Source organism: Glycine max, chromosome 1, assembly GCF_000004515.6.
Source record: "Glycine max cultivar Williams 82 chromosome 1, Glycine_max_v4.0, whole genome shotgun sequence".
NCBI classification, from domain to species: domain Eukaryota; kingdom Viridiplantae; phylum Streptophyta; class Magnoliopsida; order Fabales; family Fabaceae; genus Glycine; species Glycine max.
The window spans coordinates 57,322,224-57,341,242 of NC_016088.4; the positions used below are offsets into that span (position 1 = coordinate 57,322,224).

At 32.2% G+C, this 19,019-nt stretch overlaps 4 protein-coding genes across 4 annotated transcripts; 2 read left to right on the plus strand and 2 right to left on the minus strand.

The window, feature by feature from the left end:
• Positions 1-1,104: 1,104 nt before the first annotated feature.
• On the minus strand, positions 1,105-3,023 carry LOC100811023 (pentatricopeptide repeat-containing protein At4g14820; the record flags this gene model as incomplete). The annotated part of the gene is given in 2 exon segments (XM_014761890.2): positions 1,105-2,462; positions 2,465-3,023. Coding segments are annotated over 2 exon segments (1,875 nt in total), but the record flags the coding sequence as incomplete, so codon positions are not given.
• Positions 3,024-3,594: 571 nt separating this feature from the next.
• On the plus strand, positions 3,595-6,977 carry LOC100806576 (uncharacterized). The gene is made up of 6 exons (XM_003517525.5): positions 3,595-3,901; positions 4,084-4,189; positions 4,351-4,395; positions 4,487-4,595; positions 5,305-5,554; positions 6,591-6,977. Exons 1-6 carry the CDS (start codon positions 3,851-3,853, stop codon positions 6,795-6,797), a joined length of 768 nt encoding a protein of 255 aa, XP_003517573.1. The 5' UTR covers positions 3,595-3,850; the 3' UTR covers positions 6,798-6,977.
• Positions 6,978-10,407: 3,430 nt separating this feature from the next.
• On the plus strand, positions 10,408-11,151 carry LOC100807115 (uncharacterized). Its single transcript, XM_003517526.4, has one exon. It carries the CDS (start codon positions 10,644-10,646, stop codon positions 11,058-11,060), a length of 417 nt encoding a protein of 138 aa, XP_003517574.1. The 5' UTR covers positions 10,408-10,643; the 3' UTR covers positions 11,061-11,151.
• Positions 11,152-12,912: 1,761 nt separating this feature from the next.
• LOC100811562 (uncharacterized) lies at positions 12,913-15,647 on the minus strand. Its single transcript, XM_041017563.1, has 4 exons — positions 15,000-15,647; positions 13,743-14,305; positions 13,575-13,641; positions 12,913-13,340 (listed from the first exon to the last, which is right to left on the minus strand). Exons 1-4 carry the CDS (start codon positions 15,394-15,396, stop codon positions 12,925-12,927), a joined length of 1,443 nt encoding a protein of 480 aa, XP_040873497.1. The 5' UTR covers positions 15,397-15,647; the 3' UTR covers positions 12,913-12,924.
• Between the last annotated feature and the right edge of the window lie 3,372 nt (positions 15,648-19,019).

A 19,019-nucleotide genomic window follows, 5' to 3' on the forward strand; every position in this document is an offset into this window, starting at 1 on the left:
ATCAAGTGGTGAAGGCACTAATTCCATTTGTTGCAGCTAAATATGGTTTATGAATTGTGCTCATGAAGGTACTGAATTAGCATTAACATTTGTCTGAATAATGTAACCATGATTAGCCTACTGCCATTTAGTAGTTGGTGGTGTCGTGCTGAATCGTAGTCCCCACTAGGCAACAGAGCATGCATTCCAACTCTTGGAAGTGCTTTGATTTTCCTTAGGCAACAACTTATAAACTACTGATGTTAATCGAGGCCAGGCCTTCGAATGATATTGGAAACTCCTTTAACATGCACATCTTCTCTCTATTTATGTAAATCATTCATCAGGGTTGACAATTTTTTCTCTTCTTTGTGGTCATGATTTATTTTTTAAATAACTTGCTTCATGAAAAGAAAATCCATAAATAATAGAAAATTTTCAATTCATCTCATTCATCCATGACTATTAAGCATAATTTTGTAGTATTTTTTATAAAATAAATAATTTTACTAACTAAGATCACATTTGAAAATGTCACTGTGGAAGTACTAAATGGCTACAATTGTCGGACATGATATTCACAAATGACCTGTGGGAGCACCACCAAAAGAAATTCCAACTTAAAAACTTCGCATTGATCTTTAATGGAGCCATGTGTGCACAAGTCTCGCTATTTAGTACTTCTGTCACGCCAATTAGCAGCCTGAAGTTATTGTTCTGCCACTAGCATTGACAGAGTCTGAAATATTAATTTAGCCAACCCCATTTGACTATTTTATTCATCTTATCCATGACACCCATTCGGTCAAACCATATATGATCGTTGGGAAAATATATCATTCTCAAATCAAATGGAAAATGAATATTTATAGTGCAACTATAGGCGGAGTGCATAAAGAACTCTGGCAGTTGGATCACGTTTGATGACAACCTAATGGTACGAACAACGGGCATGGCGTCTGTAAAAAACGTGGTCAAATTTTCAATGAACAAAGTATCAACTGCCCAATAAATTTATGAAATTTTCAGCAAAACTAGAAATAATGATCAACTTTATAGTAGTGAAGGGTGAACCTTCACCAAGCTCAAGTACGTGCTGTAGAATCTATATGGCAGGCCCAAAAATAAGGAATTGCTAGTGTAATTCAATTTACCAATAGAAATAATTCACCAATAGTCTCTACAAGAACAAATTCCACCATTAAAATGGTGAAACCAAGTCCTATCTCTCATGACAATCTCTATTCGATACAACTTTGAGACCAATTTCATAAAGGAATGGCAGTCCTCACATATTCTAAGATTTTTAACTATGCGAATGCATGATTCTTTTCTCTCACCAATTAACCCGTAGCACAGTGCTAATTTCTCACTATGCCAGAGAACTACTTCTTTTTTCTCTTCCTCTTCTAAATCAACCAAGATGCCCAAAGTACTGGGTGTGTAGCCAACCAGCTTCAGTTGACTGACTACCGCATCCAACATTTTGTATATTTCATCTGATTGCTTATGATATCCATCTGCCATCATAAACACATGCACCTCTTTGTTCACTTCAATCTTACTACATGCCTTCTCCTTTGAGATTCCTTTATGTTTCATTAATTTCCTGATCAGCCCAACATCCTCCCACCTTTTTTCTTTGGCATAAATGTTTGACAAAACCACAAGGGCCCCATCATGATCAGGCTCCAACTCAAGAAGTTGTTTGGCAGCAAATTCTCCTAACTCAACCTCACCGTGATTTTGACAAGCAGACATAAGGGATCCCCAAATGATAACATTTGGCGGGAAAGGCATTGTCTCAATAAGCTCCATGGCTTTTCTCAAGTGATTGGCTCTACAATACAGGTCCACCATGCAACCATAGTGCTCACGTTGGGGAGAAATGCCATGCTCATTGATCATGGAGGAAAAGAATTTCTGGCCCTCCTCAACCAAACCTGCATGACTGCAAGCATAGAGGACACCTATAAACGTAACCCCATTGGGCTCAATATTTTGTTCTTTCATCCTATGGAAAAGAGCTATGGCACTGTCAGCATCCCCATGCATGGCAAAAGCATTGATCATACTGGACCAAGATATCACATTTTTTCTCGGCATATTCTCAAATACCTCTCTCGCTTTAACCAAATTTCCACATTTAGCATACATATCAATCAGGGCATTGTTGATAGGCAGAGCTCTTCCAAACCCATTTTTATCTGCGTATGTATGAATCCATTTTGCTTGAACAAGTGCACCAACATTAGTACAAGCAGAGATGACACTCAACATCGTGATCTGATCAGGCACTATTATTCGCCGTTGCATTTCATTGAACAATTGAAGAGCCTCCAGAGGCTCATCACTTTCGGCATAACCAGATATCATAGCCCTCCAACACACCAAGTCCTTTTCAACCATTTGGTCAAATATGAAGCGAGCATCTTGGACCATTCCAAGTTTCGCATACCCCGAAAGCATCGCTGTGGAAGTTGATCATAGACCTCCCTAGCCAAATCCATAGCACCACAATTTGCATACATGTTAACAAGAGCAGTCTGTAGATGAGAGTCAACACGAAAACCATTATCCATAGTGAACTGATGAATTAATTTGCCATAGCTTAAATTTCCAGCGTGGCCACAAGCAGAAAGCACAGTACAAAGGATAATAGCATCTGGCTCCGTACCAGAAGTCTTCATTTCTTCATAGAGCTTTAAAAGATGGGCATAATGACCATTCTGGGAATAGGCATCGATCATAATATTCCAGGTAACGACATCTCGATGAGACACTTTATCAAACACCAAACGGGCATCCATGATGCGTCCACATGCATCATACATGGCAATCAAGGCAGTCTGAATAAATGGGTCAGCGTGGAAGAAGCCGAACTTGGAAGCGAGGCCGTGAATCTCCAAGCGGAGACTGAAGGCAGAAAGTTTAGAGACGGACTTGAACAATGGGGGGAAGCTGAACCTATCGAGAGGGCGGTGTGGGGCCGCGAGAGAATTGACGGTTGGAGAAACGGGTGGGAGAAGAGGGAGAGGGCGTAGTCAAGGGCTGAAGGAGAAGGGAGAGTGCAACAGCAAAGGAGGGACTTTGAATTCTCCATTTTGGAACCGAGGATTTGAGCATCAACTTGCTTCACGTGCCTCTGTGTTTTGCATCATGCCAACACAGCCTTATCATATAATAAGTAGATAACTTTATCACTTTAAGTATGTTTTTTTTATAAAAAAAATAAAAATTAAACATATGATTATTAATTCGATTTATAACTTATACATGTAAAAAAGCATGTGACCAAGGAATATATCGATCCACACAAAAAAAAGTGTTAAGTAGTTTTTTAATTTTCCCAAAAGTCATACATAAAATGATTTTTAATAATCGAAAATATGAAAGATTTATATTGATAATGTATGAAATTAAACTCAAAATATAATAAAATTTATATTATTTTATGAAATAAAATAAAGTAATAAAAATTGAAATAAAATATTATATAAACATTAATGAAATTTGAATTGTGTTATTTATACAACAATTTATTTTAACCTAACTTTTTTCTATTTATCTCCCTATGAGGCTATTGCATCAATGACATTTTACACTCTTCTTTTTCTATCTACTATTTTTTTTCTCTCTTTCTCTTTTTTATTGCAAAATGGGTCTCGTTCAAAAATATAAAAATAAAATTTCTCATTAAACGTATGTGTAGAAAAAAATTAGAATGAAAATTTGTGCTATACATTAAAAAGAAAGTAAAGTCTAAATAAGAAGAAAGTGATGAGAGAGGAAAGGTGTGGCGTGGGTAGATAAAGAGTGTATCTGGATTCTGATCTGAATATATTGGCACGCATAAAAGGGAACGAACGTAATGGCTGCAGCAGCGTTGCTCGAACTTGATCGAGTTCTCAAGTCCAAGAAGGTGCCCTTTTACTCTTTTCTCCCTATTCGCTACTGCTAGGGTTTTTTATTTTCACTGCCATTTCAATTGGAGATAAATGCTTTCACATTTTGAATTAAAACTAGCTTCTTCTTTTGTTTGACGATGATCATGGAAGGGCGTGTTTTGATATCCGATTTATGACCAAATATCTGCCTTTCTAGGAAATGTTGACGCCTCGGGAAGCAAATATTCTTCTATCGTGGAAATCTAAATCTCTGATGGATCTCGCTGCCGGTGCACTTGGTGGGACCGCAGCTGCAGGGGCTGGTTTGTCATTTCCGTATCCTTAATGAAAGAAGATGCTTTCTTCTTTCTCTTCTAGTTATTGGCTTAACCTGGGAGATTTATATGTATTTTATTTAGTCTACCATAGTTACAGCAGATTATCATCAGTGCGTATGACGATAACCATTATACCTTCATTGCAGCAACTTGGAAACTCAATGGACTATTTCGAATATGCCTTTCAGCAGGTATGAGAAACCACTTGTTGTATCTTTATTCCTACAGCTATACTAAGGCCTTCCTCCCTTAGCCTTGTTTGTTGTCTTATCCATTTTGCAGGATTTGGTACTTACTGTGGACCGTGGATGTTTAATAGATCCTCGTATTCTCATGCAGATCAGATTCTTACAATGGATGGTAGTATATTACAGAAGGAGTTAGCGAATATGTATATTTTCTCCTCTCAGTTGCTCACACTTGTTAAACAGTTTTGGTTTGCACAATAAGTTCCAAGCACTATTCTCTGGTAGTCTTGAGTAGGCTCTAAAACAAATGCTCTGTCATAAGCATAGTAAGTCAACTTAGCTTTGGTTCAATGTGCTGTGTACAATAGGTGGTTGGGGAATTAAAACTACAAAAGTTTTTGAGTGACAAGATCAATGTGAAGTCACTTATTCTGTCTGAATAGAAGTAGAAAGTAGCTTATTAAATAAAGGGATACTGGCAACCTGTTTCACATAAGATCAAATAAAATGTAGGATGCATTTGATAGGAATGATAATGAAGAGTTACTATTGCTTAGTAGAGGAGTATTTAGGGTAATTTGAAAATGGGGTGATTGTTATTTAGAGTTGAGATCTGTTTTGGCAAATTTGTCACAGTAAGCAGTTGAAGTTTTATGCCTCTCACTAAGTGGTTATTTTGCTTCAAAATATGATTATCATCTCTGCAGTTGGAATTATCTTTTTCCCCTTGAAATTATGTATTTGTCCAGTCCAGATTGCTTTGTCACTGACTACATTCCTAATCTGGGAAGAAAAGTTGGGGTGACAAGGGAGAAAAAAGAACTTCATCTCCTGTGGACTCTCCTATCTATACTTATTTTCATTCAGTTGAGTTTATTTATTTTACATATTTTAATTGTTGTTAAATGACAGAACGGTGACAAAATACCAGAATGATCCTTTGCTAATGCGGCTTATATCTAAGCATTTGTACTTGGAGAGGATTTTTGATGATTCAACCTCTAATAATCCTACATTAAGATGGAGATACCGGAATTTCTTTAGCGATAATGCAGTCAATGGTCATAGGACACATGATCGTGAATCTAATGATAAATCCCAAGGCAGGTCTGAAAATGTCACCGACAGCAAAAGAACAAATCTTAAGACCAAGCGTACTTTTGTAAGTATTCTTAGACTTTTTCTTTTTTGTTCTTTAATTAAATGAATTAGGTGTTTTGATGGAACTAAAGCAACTAATTACTTACTAATTTAAGGATAGAAGGGCATGGACTGTGTTGGGGGACACCAGGGGCCATTTTGTGCCTTGGCCATCTCAAATGTCTTGGGGAAGGGAGTGTTAAACTTCAGTTGTGCATGCTGAGAAAGTTACTTACATGCCCTCCTTGAGTACTGTGTATTCAAGGAAAAATAAAGTTGATTTAAGTCCAATTTATCATGTTAATGGTTTCAAAATGTCTATCTATGCTTTGTCAATTGTTTTCTTTAAGGAAAAAAAATAGTAGCCTCACTAGCTGTCTCACTAGTAGTAAATGGTCATTACTCCTTACACATGTAGATATCGATCAAACTGGTAGGAAATAAATTGGCAAAACTTGTTTCTGGTTTCAGTTCAACTCGATGCTAGGAAAAGTTTAGGGAGATGCTGAAAATTAAATTATTTCTGAATGAGAATAAAAAAATTGCTGATTTATTATAACTTAAATGGGTGCAGTAGCATAAAACGACCCCAGGAAATATATCATTTTCTGCCATATTTTCTCCTATGGTTACTTAGTTAATATTAATAAATTCAATCAATTATGAATTCATATGGTTTCCTTCCCACCGAATTAAGCAAGAAAATATTAGAATATTATTATCACATTCAAACTGAACAAATGAGTAGTTGGTTTAAGTTATACACTTTCGATTCCCTTCAAGGTCTGAAAGTTCAAGCCTTTATAAAGGATATTTATAATCTTAGTTAGACCAAAAGAATATTTGGCAAACGGACGCCGTTTTGAGATAGTAATGTGATCGATAGACATATTTTTGATAAATTTATCAATGAATGGTGATTTCTCTAACTTGATTTCTATATAACAAATTCTTGTGCCTAAAATGAAAGGTTTTATGCCCATATGTCTTATGCGAAATGATCGAATCACAATGTGATTTTCTTTCACATAATTGTTTCCGCACACATTTCATTGCAGAAAAACGCGAGTCCTGATATTATGTCGGAGGGTGACCCTCTTGATTGTCTTTTTGGTTATGCTCCTCCGGTGGAAGAGATCCATCATTCAAATTTCCCAAATAAACCATCAGGAATACATAATCGGGCTCGTAGAAAATCTCACCGTAGGCGTCGGATGCATAATCATGAGGACCTTTCAAACTCTGAGTCTGCAGCAGCTGTTTGACTATCATTTAACATTTGCAGACGTTGATGTTAGGATTATGCAAATTGTGGTTTTCTTAATAACGTAGGATTATGTAAATTGTGGTTTTTTTAATAACGTTCTGATCAACTTCCTTCTTGTCAAACAACATTTCAGAAAAGAACAGTGTTATTATTATGATAAGTACCATTTAATATGCCACATTATTATGCGTCTGACTTTCTCGGGGTTTTTTATGCTTTTCCTGATTCGTTTCATACTTCACCGGTCAGAAAGTGTATGTATTTGCAGACAAAATTAGCTAGCAAGTTGATTTAAAGTTTGTAAGTTGTGAGCTGAAATTTTATAAGCTAATTGATTGAAGTAACTAGTAAATGTATAATTACATAAAATGAAATATTGTATAATCTTCAATATAAATTTTATTTTCTAGTTTGTAGAGAATATCTTTTTGGATAATTATAGTTTTCAATTTTTTGTTAATTTTAGTATTTTTTAAATAATACATATATTTAAGGTAATCCCCAATATATATATATATATATATATATATATATATATATATATATATATATATATATATATATATATATATATATATATAATAATAATAATAATAATAATAAAAGGCAATTAGGAAAGAAGAAAAAAGTGAAGTGTATTAAAATAATAAGGATAAAATAGAAGAAAAAATATAAGTAGGAAGCTCATAAGTTAACTCAGTAACATGTAATTACAATAAATTAGTTAAATATATTAGTTTATGTTATGAATTAAACAGATATTGCACAATGGTATTGAAAGAAAGGAACACCTAGACTAATCAAGAATGTTTAGAGAAAATGAGAAAATGATTGGGAGAGAAGCTTTTTTGTATTTTTACATGTCAATGGTTAGTTACAAGCCTTATAAAGGCTATTACACTTCCGCGATCACATACGAATGAGAAGTAACATTACTATTTCCAAAAAATATAAGGAAAAAAAAACGAATAGTTGTTTAAGGTAAAACCAATTCTAATAGTTTACTATTTTTTGGCAGGAAATATACTAGTTTACTAAACACTTGATCTAACAGGCTTATTAGTCACATTACGTGATAAATTAACATTAAATTAAAATAAAGAAAAATGGGAGGGGGAAGTTAAAAATTAGAGAATAAAATAATATACGTTACTTAGTATAATTTTGCAGATGACTATGAATTATACAGACTTGAATCAATAATACTTTTATCATTTGGAGCCACAAAGTGGTACTCTGTATGTGCGGTTGTTGAGGATAAATGAGTACTTTCATTTTTTGGTGGTCAGGGTAGGATATGCAAGTAAGTGCAATAAAAATCATATTAGTTTCACCTTCAAATTTAACCTACCTCTACCACGACAGTGGTAAAAAACGACTCAAAATTCTTTGATGTCCATTATTGGGTACACAAGAAAAAATTTGCGGATTTGCATCATATTAGGTTCACGAGACCCAATCTTATACAAGTCAACTCATGCCTCATTATAATTTGAAAGCCTTTAAGACAAATAAATATATTAATATTAAATACTTAAAAGAATAATAGACCAAAAAACCCAAGACAAGTAAGTTTCTTTTGAAATGCCCAAAAAAATTATAACAAGAGTAAAGATTATCTCAATCAATATACTCATTAAAATATTAATTTTTTTTGTTTATAATTAAACTATTAGTTTGCACATTGTGAGTTTGTATAAGAATATAATATAATTATAATAACAAATAATTTTGTTAACACAGAACATTGATATAGATTATCAATATAGAAAATATTAATATAATATATCATATTGTTATATTAATAATATATTAATAAATTAATGTTAAAAATAATTCAAGTTCATATCAACTAACAATAAATTTTTGAAGTTGAGTTAAGCCCAAACTCACAATTCTAAGAGTTAATTCTTGTTAAACAAAAATTATACTACTAACAAAAATTATACTACTAACAAAGATAATTCTTGTTAATAAATAATATTTTTTTATAATGTTAATTTCAATCGTGAGTAAAAAGATGGTACTAGCACAGGTTGCAAGGGCAGACCTAGGCATGGAAGAAAACGTCATCTTTACATTTATCTCTGTGCTTTGTTTTTGGTGAAGTGGAGCCCTTTTTATTTTCTTTTAGTTTCCAGGGAAGGATCATAGCACCTTCCTTATCTGTCTTTAGTCTTTACATATGAAATCTTTATATATAATTCATTTTTCAAATTTTCTGAAAAAATAAAAAGAAGTATTAAATGCTAACAAGTTTTATGTTTCATTAACAGACTAAAAAAACATTTTTATCTTTCAGTAAATTATCTTAACTATTTATTTTAAAGTAAATTTTCAAATATAAATTTTGTTTAATAATTTAATTTTCTTTATTTATCTTAAGACGTGTACTTATTAGACAAATCAATAAAATGTTTTCTTTCATGAAAATATGTTTTCCCAAAATTATAATTAACGGAGGACAAGAAACGTCAAACTTAAGGAAACCACACAGGAACAAAAATTTGGAATTGTATGCAATCCTTTTCTCTTCTTTTATTCATAATTCAAACAAAATCTGTCCGTAACTTTCTTCCTTTGTTAGCTTAGCTCCATCACTTTTTCTTTTTTTAGGGGATATCGGATTTGCCTGTTTTAAAATACAGAAATATGTTTAAAAAATACACGGAATAAATATTCATTTTAAAACTAAAATTTATAATATATAAATTACTATTATAATTTTAAAAATTATATATTGATAATATAAAATAGTTTTATATTGTATCATGCTAGTATGTTTTTATTGTTACAAAAAGTATCTTAAAAATTATATTAATTTTCGTTTTTAATTCATAGATGATGTAAATTTCGTTACACTAATATTATATGGCATTAAATTTTAATTAAAATTCATTATAAATAAAAAATTTATATTTATGATTATATATTACTTTACATTAAATGTACAGTTTCAATATTGAATTTTACAAATATTTTATTTCTTGTTAACGCACTGACGATTTTGATTTGAAATTTTATTTTTTAAGAAAATTATTTATTATAGTTGTTTCTATAAGGTTTTAAAGATAACACATTGTGAAGTAATGTTAAATGCTTCTCTGTTATATTTAATAGGTTAAATTATAATTTTCATTCCTTATTAATTTCTTATATACAAAGATAAAGTTAATTTTTTTATTAAATTTTATAAGAAACATTAGATAACTTTTTAATATATTATTTATCTATGTAGTTAATAACTCTCTTTTTTTTACTTAACGCTATTACTACTAAATATCGATTAAGGTAGTGTTAAAAATATTAAATTTAACATTGATTTTTGTAAATTGACATCTATTTTGAAACAATTTTTTAATCTAAAATATCATATAATTTGAAACGGAGGAGTATATAATATTTATCTTGTGATCCAAGTATTCATATAATTTTTATAATTATTTTAGAGAGAAAGGGAGTTGTGATTGATAACAATATATACACGTTAAACTCTATTGTTTCATATGATATAAATTTCCATCCTTATAAAAGTAAATATTAATGCCTCAGATAAAGTTTCTCATCCCTTAGTAATATATTATTTTATATTCATATATGAATGAGATATATTATTTTATATATTTGCTTTTATAACCTCAACAACAACGCGTATCGATAAATAAAATACTATAATATTTTAATTGAATTAAAATTATTTTATTAAAAAATTTAACCCTATACATATAAATATTAATATTATTTTCGTTAAATTGAAATTTTGCTCTCTCGTTAATTTATAATTCATGTTTTCACAATCCTCCAATTTAAAAAATTGATAATCTAATCTTGATTGAATCCTCCAATGGCGAGAAAGCGCAAGCCTCTCTGGGGTCTCTCCACCAAGAAGCTCGGAAGACTCCCTCACGTGTTCAGCAGGGTTCTCCAACTCCCCTTCCCCGCCGACACTGACGTTTCCGTCCAGGAAGCTCCCCACTGCTTCCGATTCGTGGCGGAGTCCCCCGCCGCCGGCCAAGTGGAGGCCCACATCGTCGAAATCCACCCCGGGGTCACCAAGGTTGTCGTCAGAGAAACTGGCTCCACCGCCTTGAACGACCTCCACCTTGATGTTTGGAGGATCCGCCTCCCGGAATCCACGCGCCCGGAGCTCGCCACCGCCGTCTTGGCCGCTGGGGAACTGGTCGTCACGGTGCCCAAGACCCAGGATGTCTGGGCTGCTGTACCCTCTTTTTGCAGCATAGCAACTAACTTACACTGTTGAGGGTGTTGTTTCCTGCGTCTTTATCAATGCTAGTATTGGCTAACGTGCGCCTTCTGTTCTTCTATCCTATTCCTTTGTGACTTTCTCAGTTCTTCCATTCTTGTTCTTATTCTCCTTAGAACCTAACCTCCCACAAAAACTTCTCTACGGGGTTCTTTCGATAGGAAATAAAGCCAGAAAAAAATATGGAATTTTTAATTGAAGATAAAAAATATTTTTTATTTTGTTTGGCTATTTTACTCTTTTTTATAACGATATTTCATCTTTTTAATTGCAATCAATTTCAATTATTTTTTTATCTCTATTTTTAAATTAATTTTTAATAGTTTATTTTAAAATTTATGATTAATTAAAATAAATTTATATCAGCATTTAGATTATGTAATATAAATTTAAAATCATTTTATATATTTAAAGATATTTATTATGTATTTTAGACATAATATAATATATATTAAAAATATTTATTTAACAATTTAATTATTCCAAAAATATATTTATCTGATACAATTAACAGACTTAAAATACTAATATCACAAATGTGAAAAAAAAATATTATGGTGCGTTAAGTGAGAGGAGTTTAATTTTAAATAGATGTAAACTATCATCTTTTTTACATTTCTCTTTAACTTTATTTTATTGCTATTTTTTAGAGAGATAAGTTATTTTATGGTGGAAAGTTATCAAAACCTTGGCGAACAAATGGTAATTTGAGTTTTCTTTATGATTAAGTGTAAATACAAGTTTAAAAACTTAAGAGACACAGGTTGAAGACTCTTGTTTAGCAATTGATTTTGTTTGTTCTTAATGGTTTTATACGACTAAAGTTTACTTATTGCTTAGTTTTAAAAGGATTCAAGAAAAATAAAAGAATGAATTGGATTGAAAATTAGTCAATTGCATGCACTTGTGTTTCGATGTTCTCAATTCCTTTTTTATTTAATTGTTTACATGGGGACAAACAAAGGTCCAAGTTTGGGTTGTGATAAATTCATATTAGATGAATTTATATGCATGATTTTAAAGGAAGATTTGGATAAAAGAAACCAAAAAAATAAAACTTGGGAAAAAAACTAGAACCAAAATAGTATTATTTCGAGCATAAGGAAGAAGAGAACTAGAAGAAAACCTAGGAAATAAAAAATTAGATCGATATTGGATAATTTATTTGGGGGGGGGGGGGGGGGGGACTACTTTTACAACTGAATTTCAATCCTCAAGGGTTAATGTGACTGCAAAAAAAATAGTAGTTATGCTTTAGAAGACTAGTTCAAGAAAAAAAAATCTAGAAGGAAATCAAGAAAATACAAAATAAAACTATATTTTTTTGGTAAAATACATAATTAAATATAAAAAAAAAACATTTTTACAATAAAAACAAGTTAATGAATTTCATGCTTTCAGTACTTCAAGGGTAACTTAAGTGAAAAAAGCTAGCAATTATGCATTAGAAGACTAGCCACAACGGGAGATGAGGACAAGAATTTTCTGGTAGACGGATAAATATGTTATGCAGGGCGTATTTTAAAAAAATTATTTTCAATGCAACAGGGAATTTACTACTGAAAATGAAGCCACTGTACAAAGAGTGTTTGCTGCTCAGTTTTAAAATCCTTATCAAAATGTTTCGAGAGAATATTTTAGTAGCTGACATATTACAGCAGCAAAGACCAGCATTGTGCTTTCTACAACACTGAACTTACTACATCTTGTTTAACAGACCAACTTCATATAGTCCCTCGAGCAAATGTCACTTGATTTTGCTTGGCAAAATATCCATGTGGGCCGCAATGAATAAGGCTAAGAATAGGGAAATCGGTGCAAAAAAAAATCAAATTGTCACAACCTCGAATGATTAGTCAATTCAATCTATCACTTTCAAGCCAAAGTGTTCCTTTACAATATCATTGGATGTCCTGCCAAAACCATTGGCAACCTTTTTCATGATTTCAAATTTTGCCACCTCCCGTCTTATCTGTTTCTTTCTTTCTCTTACAGCACTAGACGAGACATCTGAGGTAGATGAGTTTTGACAAGCCAATTCATACTTCTCACAGTCCAGTTGCTGATACAAATTTTTTAAGTAAGTCTTTTGGTCTTGAAGTGTTTCTTCCGCTACCTTATATTCAAGCTCCTGTGACTTTCTCAGAGCTCGTAGAACCTGATCAACCTCAGACTCAAGTTTTATCGAACGAGGTAGAAAATCATAAGATTCCAACCCTGTCCTAACTTCAAAAGGGTCGTCATAGACCATAACTTCCATCACATCATTGCCGTTATCTGATAAATAAACATTCAATATGTTAAGTTAAATGCACCCAATTAACTGAATGTACAAGATTTGTCAGAAGTCAGAGATGATAAATGGTCACTGTGTTTCTAAGGTCTATCAGAAACCAGACATCTGCAGTTCTGCGACTGCACCTCTAAAAGCATGTAACCAATGCTATGGTATTGGTAGCCGTGGAAAGTAGTTAAATTAGACAAGTACAGATAATAGGAGAGGACATTTACCTGCAGAATGAGCTATAAAACTGTCATCTTCCTTCCAGATATCTTCAAGATTAGTTCCACATTTAAGCTGATATAAACTATCAAATTGGTCATAAGCCTTTACAATATGCAAGAGAAAACAAGCAAGATGATTTTTATTTCTATTACCCTAAAACCATTCAAAAATACCTTTGAGATGGCCAATTCAATACGACACAGCAGCTCCTTTGCAACAGGTTTCTGTGAACCACGCAGGAGACAAGCACCAAGATTCAAAATCTTCTTCCGAATTTCATCATCCAAATCAGCAGCTCTACATGTTTGTAGAAGATTATTAACATGCGAAATCATATCAGTCCGCCCATCACAGCGTCGGCAGTGGTACTGGGCATCTAGCCCAATATTTCCTCCAACTTTGCCAGCCAATAGACATCGAAGAGCGCATTCCATATGAGCAACATGGCCACAGATGCCCCCACCAGAGTTCACTTGGCACTTGATATAATTATAGCCACCATAAGCTGAAGAAACAGTTTTGCAACAAAGAATGCAACAACAATCACGGCAAAACCCAGGTTCAGAACAGCAGATATCACAATGCATGGCTGGTGAATATTTTTCTATTTCTTCTAACACCAGACTTGTGCACTTCTTATTTCTTGCTTTACACTTGACAACATCCCCAGAGTCGGAGTCATAGGCTTCTTGTGCTATCTGTTGAAGTGGTACAGCAGCTATAGGCAATGCATTGCCTGTGATACAGAACAGTATAGGTAGTTAATTAACAATCTGATATCATCTTAATAAGCAAAATAAACATAACAGTCTGGTGCTGCATGCTGAGGGTCACTGAAAAATATGAGAAAAGAAAAACACCATAACAACTAAGATGAAAAATAATGGTTTTAAGAACCAGTTGCAATTGCATCTAGACCGCTAGAAAGCAAAGGTTTTTTATAACTCACCATGACCGTATCGCAATTGCAGCTGCATCACCACAATTTAACACCAATACATTATATTGCATATAATCTCGCACGTCCCTTGTAAGACGTTGGTAGCAAAAATCGTTTAACTATCGCATAAATAAAATTCATATACCTGTACACTATCATGTCAAAAACTTTAATCTTTATTCTTAAGTGTTTTGTAGTCAGATTTCAGCTCCTAATTAAATAAATTATTATCTGTATGCATTCATGACTGCGTGATCACAATTAGAATTACACATATAAACTCAGTTCAGAAAAAACGACAGGGCAATTGAACTCAGCAGGGAGCTTATTACCATGAAATCAACATCGTGAAAAAACGAAACTCACGCATTTTAAAGCAAGAAATGAGAAAACCTCAACCACAAAAGAAAATGAAAATGGCGACATGTCCTGGTGTTAAACTAAAAAAGAGAAAAAAAGTCAACATCTGAAAAGAGAGAGGAGAAAGGACCATTGGATCGTAGAGCGGGAATCTTCCAGGAGAAGGAAGCAAAAAAGGCATCAATATCAGCATCAGGAAAATATGTCTTGATGTAACGTTCAACAGCAAGCTTGCTAGCAAAGATGTGTTGTTGCCTGCGGATTGAGCTAGAACTAGAGCCTGAGTCAGCCCCTGACCCTGGGTTCTCTTTCTCCTTTTCCTCTTTCAAGGCACGGATTAGTCGATTCGGCAGATAAAGATACCGATCCTGAAAGTGGGAACGATTTGCGACAATTCTCCGCCCAGTTCTCCATCCCCAAATGTCACCATCTTCCGGCCAATTTTCCGGTGCATATGGAAATCCCTCGCCGGACATTTCCGGTGCCACTGCCTGTAAATTCAGGAATCCATTATTCTCCATCTCCATCTCGAACGCTACTTAGCTAGCTAGGGTTTATGGTTTGATCGAATCAAAACAGTAATAGGATCAGATCAGGTCACAGGCCAAATTATATAACGGACAGCTGAAGTGAAAATAAAAAATTGGGTTTTCGTTAATTGTTTTTATTAGTCAAACATTGTTAATAAAAAAATGTTACAATCAAAAATTACAAACACTTGGGTCCGAAAGTTCCAGAAAACGCTGCCGTGAACGCCTAGAACGGGAGGGATGTGAAACAGGAGTTGGGATATTCTGAGATACAAAATTCTATACCTGCAGCAATCTTAACCTTACATTACATCCAACGGTCCAAATAAGTCAAATTACAATCAGCTCTTTAGTGACTTTTCCCTTATTATCAGTTGTGATGATGGAAAGTATTATTGCAATTTTAAAGAACCAAATTCTACAACAATGATTATCCTAATTCATGAACCATCTTCAAGAACCCCGTGATTGGAAGGAGGACAAATGAAAATTACTATTTACTTGGTAAAAATAATTTTTAAATTTGTGAAAGCCTTTACTGTTATTTCTCTTATTTCTATTCAATCAAATACCATTGTTTTACTTTATTTCTTACATATTTTCACTAATTCATTTTATTTTCATCTATACTATTTTTTTCGTCTCTACCAGACAGTATTTGCATAGGTCCGTGATATAAAACTCAAGAAAATCAGCAGATGCCGATGTTAATAAATTTGACTTGTATAGACCGTTAGCAGTGCTCTACTGTTCAGCTTGTTACAGGAAAGAACCATAAAGAATTTTGTGCGGTGGAGGAAAGAACCATAAACAGTACTTGACTCAGAGATATTAAAGACTTGATAACACAACTACAAGGATTGTCACGAGGTCTAGAGCCACAACTACAGGGATTGTCACCAAGTCTAAAAGCCACATTATATAGATGTAAACCCATTGGTTAGAAATATAGATAACACGTAAATCACTGCCGCAACTAGCTATGTTTCTATCAAAATGATAATAACCTCTAGAACTGTTTGATTAAAATGTTAACCCTCTTAAAGTGATTAACTTTTCTTCTATCTCAGCTACACGCTTGGCATTGCTGGCTTTCTCCTGCTCCCATTTTGATATTTGAGATAATAGAAGCTGAATCTCGTGAACAAGGGTTGGAATTGAGTTGGCAGTATTTGCTAGCCTAGAGGTCAGCTCAGCTTTTCTCTTCTGCACAGTTTCAAGTGTACTGGATTTCTCAATCCGTTTTGATTGAATTTGATCATCAATTTCTTGGATGGTTAAAGCCCATTCGTCCATTTCAGCCTCTCTCCGCGTTACTTGCATCTTGATCAAGTGTTAAACGTGGATGAACACAAAATAGTCTGAGATTTTTGAGTTGGTTGACTGTAGCTTTGTGTTTTTTGCTTTAACTTTCTTTGGGTGCCAATCTCTTTTGTGGCAACTTCTTCAGTCTCCAGTGACTTCACTAGAGGGGGTAATGGGCAAAGATCGTATAGCTAAAAGGCCACATACATCAAACAAGAAGAAACATATAAAACGAAGAAGGGACAACAAAAGTTGCAAGGATATGAGCTAGATGAGAGAGAGGATCCCAACTTATCTCACAAACTTCAGACCAAAAATATTCTTGATTTGCTCCCTTCTAGGACTTAAATATTCATCCCATCACCTCCATAAGTGATCACTAGCATACTGTTGCTCACCCTCATACAAGGAGAAGTATGAAGGAAGAGAGTCAGTCAAAAAATAGTAAACGTCTCGAAATAAAAAAGTAGAAAACTAACTTATGGGCTCAAGACAGTCATGGAGGAAAAGCATCAACAAAAACTAGTTAAGTGAGACAAATAAAAGGACTTTAATGTAGGGGGAAAAATAGAAAAACTTATACAGCAAATCAAGACAACCTCAAAATGCAAACAGAATAACAGGGCAAAATTAATGAAAAAGTAGCAAAACTGGAATGAAAAGAAACTGTTTGGGGCTAACCTTTTGTAGGAGTTTGCTTAGTTGTGGGAACCTTCCAGCTAAATAAAGCAAAGAATTCTTCAATTTTGATGTTGGGAAAATTTGATTCAATATACCACTTAACATCAGGCTTGCTTTATGAATTATAATGACTGTTATGATGGAGGAACTAATGTTAGGCGCAGTAGTATTACCTTTCTGCACAGGTAACCAGCAAAGTACAAATAATTACGTCTCGAATGGGTAAATTATTATTGATAATTTAGGTTATGATGGAGTAGTCATTTTAGTTAGTTTTTAATTTTTTTATTTTTAAATTATTTATTGTTCTTTTTAAATAGAATATAATTTTTTGAATAATTTTATATTAAATTATTTATGTTTCTATTATTGTGTTAATTAACATAATAAAAATATAATATTTAAGTGTATTTTTTACTCTATTTTAAATTTAATTAAAAAAATTTAAGACACAGTATAAAATTAATAATAAATACATAATATGAAAAATCAAATATAATAATTGAAACTTAAAATACAATGAAAATAATTTATTTATAAATAATTTTTTACAAAAGCTTAAAATTAATTAAAAAAATTATAACACCTCAAAATATATTTTTATACGTAAAATAAAATTAAGATTTATATAAAAATGTCATATAAATATATCTATTCTTTTTATTTTTAATAAGCTAGCTTGATATCTGGTTTTAGCTATTAGTTAACTTTTTAATTAGTTTTTTTTTACATAGTCTTTAAAAAATGAAAAATTATAATTTAATTATTTAATGTATAAAAACTATAAATTACAACAATTACATCATGTTGTTAAGTTTCATATAATCATTTTGTTATTAAAATATAATGTTTAAAAATTAATTTCACACTAAATTAAAAAGTTTAGAAATTAATTTGATATTTTATATGACAAGACATAATTATTATACTTTTTACACATTTAAATATTTAATAAAAAAATAATCATTTATAGACTAATGAAAATTTTCATTTTTCAGAAACAAAATATCAATTTGACGTTGTGTGACAAGATATCATCCTCACATTTTTTTACCTATCGAAGGACTTAATAAAAAAAATCATCTTTCAAAGACTAAATAAAAAAATCATTTTAGGGACTAAATAGTCAACAGTATATTATTTTAGGAATCAAAATAATCATTTATCCTAATTATTGCTAAAAAAAATAAGTAGAAAAATACTAATACACTTTATCAAATACTATCTTTATTACTTCATTTGTTTCATAATAATCGATCCATAAGAAAAAAATAAGTCTTAAAATAATTATTATTTTAATTTTTAATTTAATATTAATTACTTTTTTACTTATATTTTTTATAATATTAATGATGGAAAACAAAAACTAAAAAAATTAAATTAATGAGGATAAAATTAATTTTATACTCTTACTTAATTTTAAAATGTTATTAAAATTTAAAAAGTATAGCAATTTAATACGTACTTAATTAAATATATTATGAATTTTCAAATTACTTATATTTATTAGTTCTCATCTGTTTTTTTTTTCAAGAGTAAGAGAAATTCTTCTATGTTGCATATTCTTAGACATTTAACTCTCATAATTATTTTACCAGAAAAAATCTCATGATTAGATGAACTGATACTATAAA

Excerpts from the sequence above, each read along its gene's own strand:
- LOC100806576 (XM_003517525.5), top strand. The coding sequence starts at position 3,851 with ATGGCTGCAGCAGCGTTGCTCGAACTTGATCGAGTTCTCAAGTCCAAG. Across the intron at positions 4,190-4,350 it reads GACCGCAGCTGCAGGGGCTG|CAACTTGGAAACTCAATGGA; the intron begins GTTTGTCATTTC and ends CCTTCATTGCAG. Across the intron at positions 4,396-4,486 it reads TCGAATATGCCTTTCAGCAG|GATTTGGTACTTACTGTGGA; the intron begins GTATGAGAAACC and ends TCCATTTTGCAG.
- LOC100807115 (XM_003517526.4), top strand. The coding sequence starts at position 10,644 with ATGGCGAGAAAGCGCAAGCCTCTCTGGGGTCTCTCCACCAAGAAGCTC.
- LOC100811562 (XM_041017563.1), bottom strand. The coding sequence starts at position 15,396 with ATGGAGATGGAGAATAATGGATTCCTGAATTTACAGGCAGTGGCACCG. Across the intron at positions 14,306-14,999 it reads TCCCGCTCTACGATCCAATG|GCAATGCATTGCCTATAGCT; the intron begins GTCCTTTCTCCT and ends TCTGTATCACAG. Across the intron at positions 13,341-13,574 it reads TTTTATAGCTCATTCTGCAG|ATAACGGCAATGATGTGATG; the intron begins GTAAATGTCCTC and ends TTTATTTATCAG.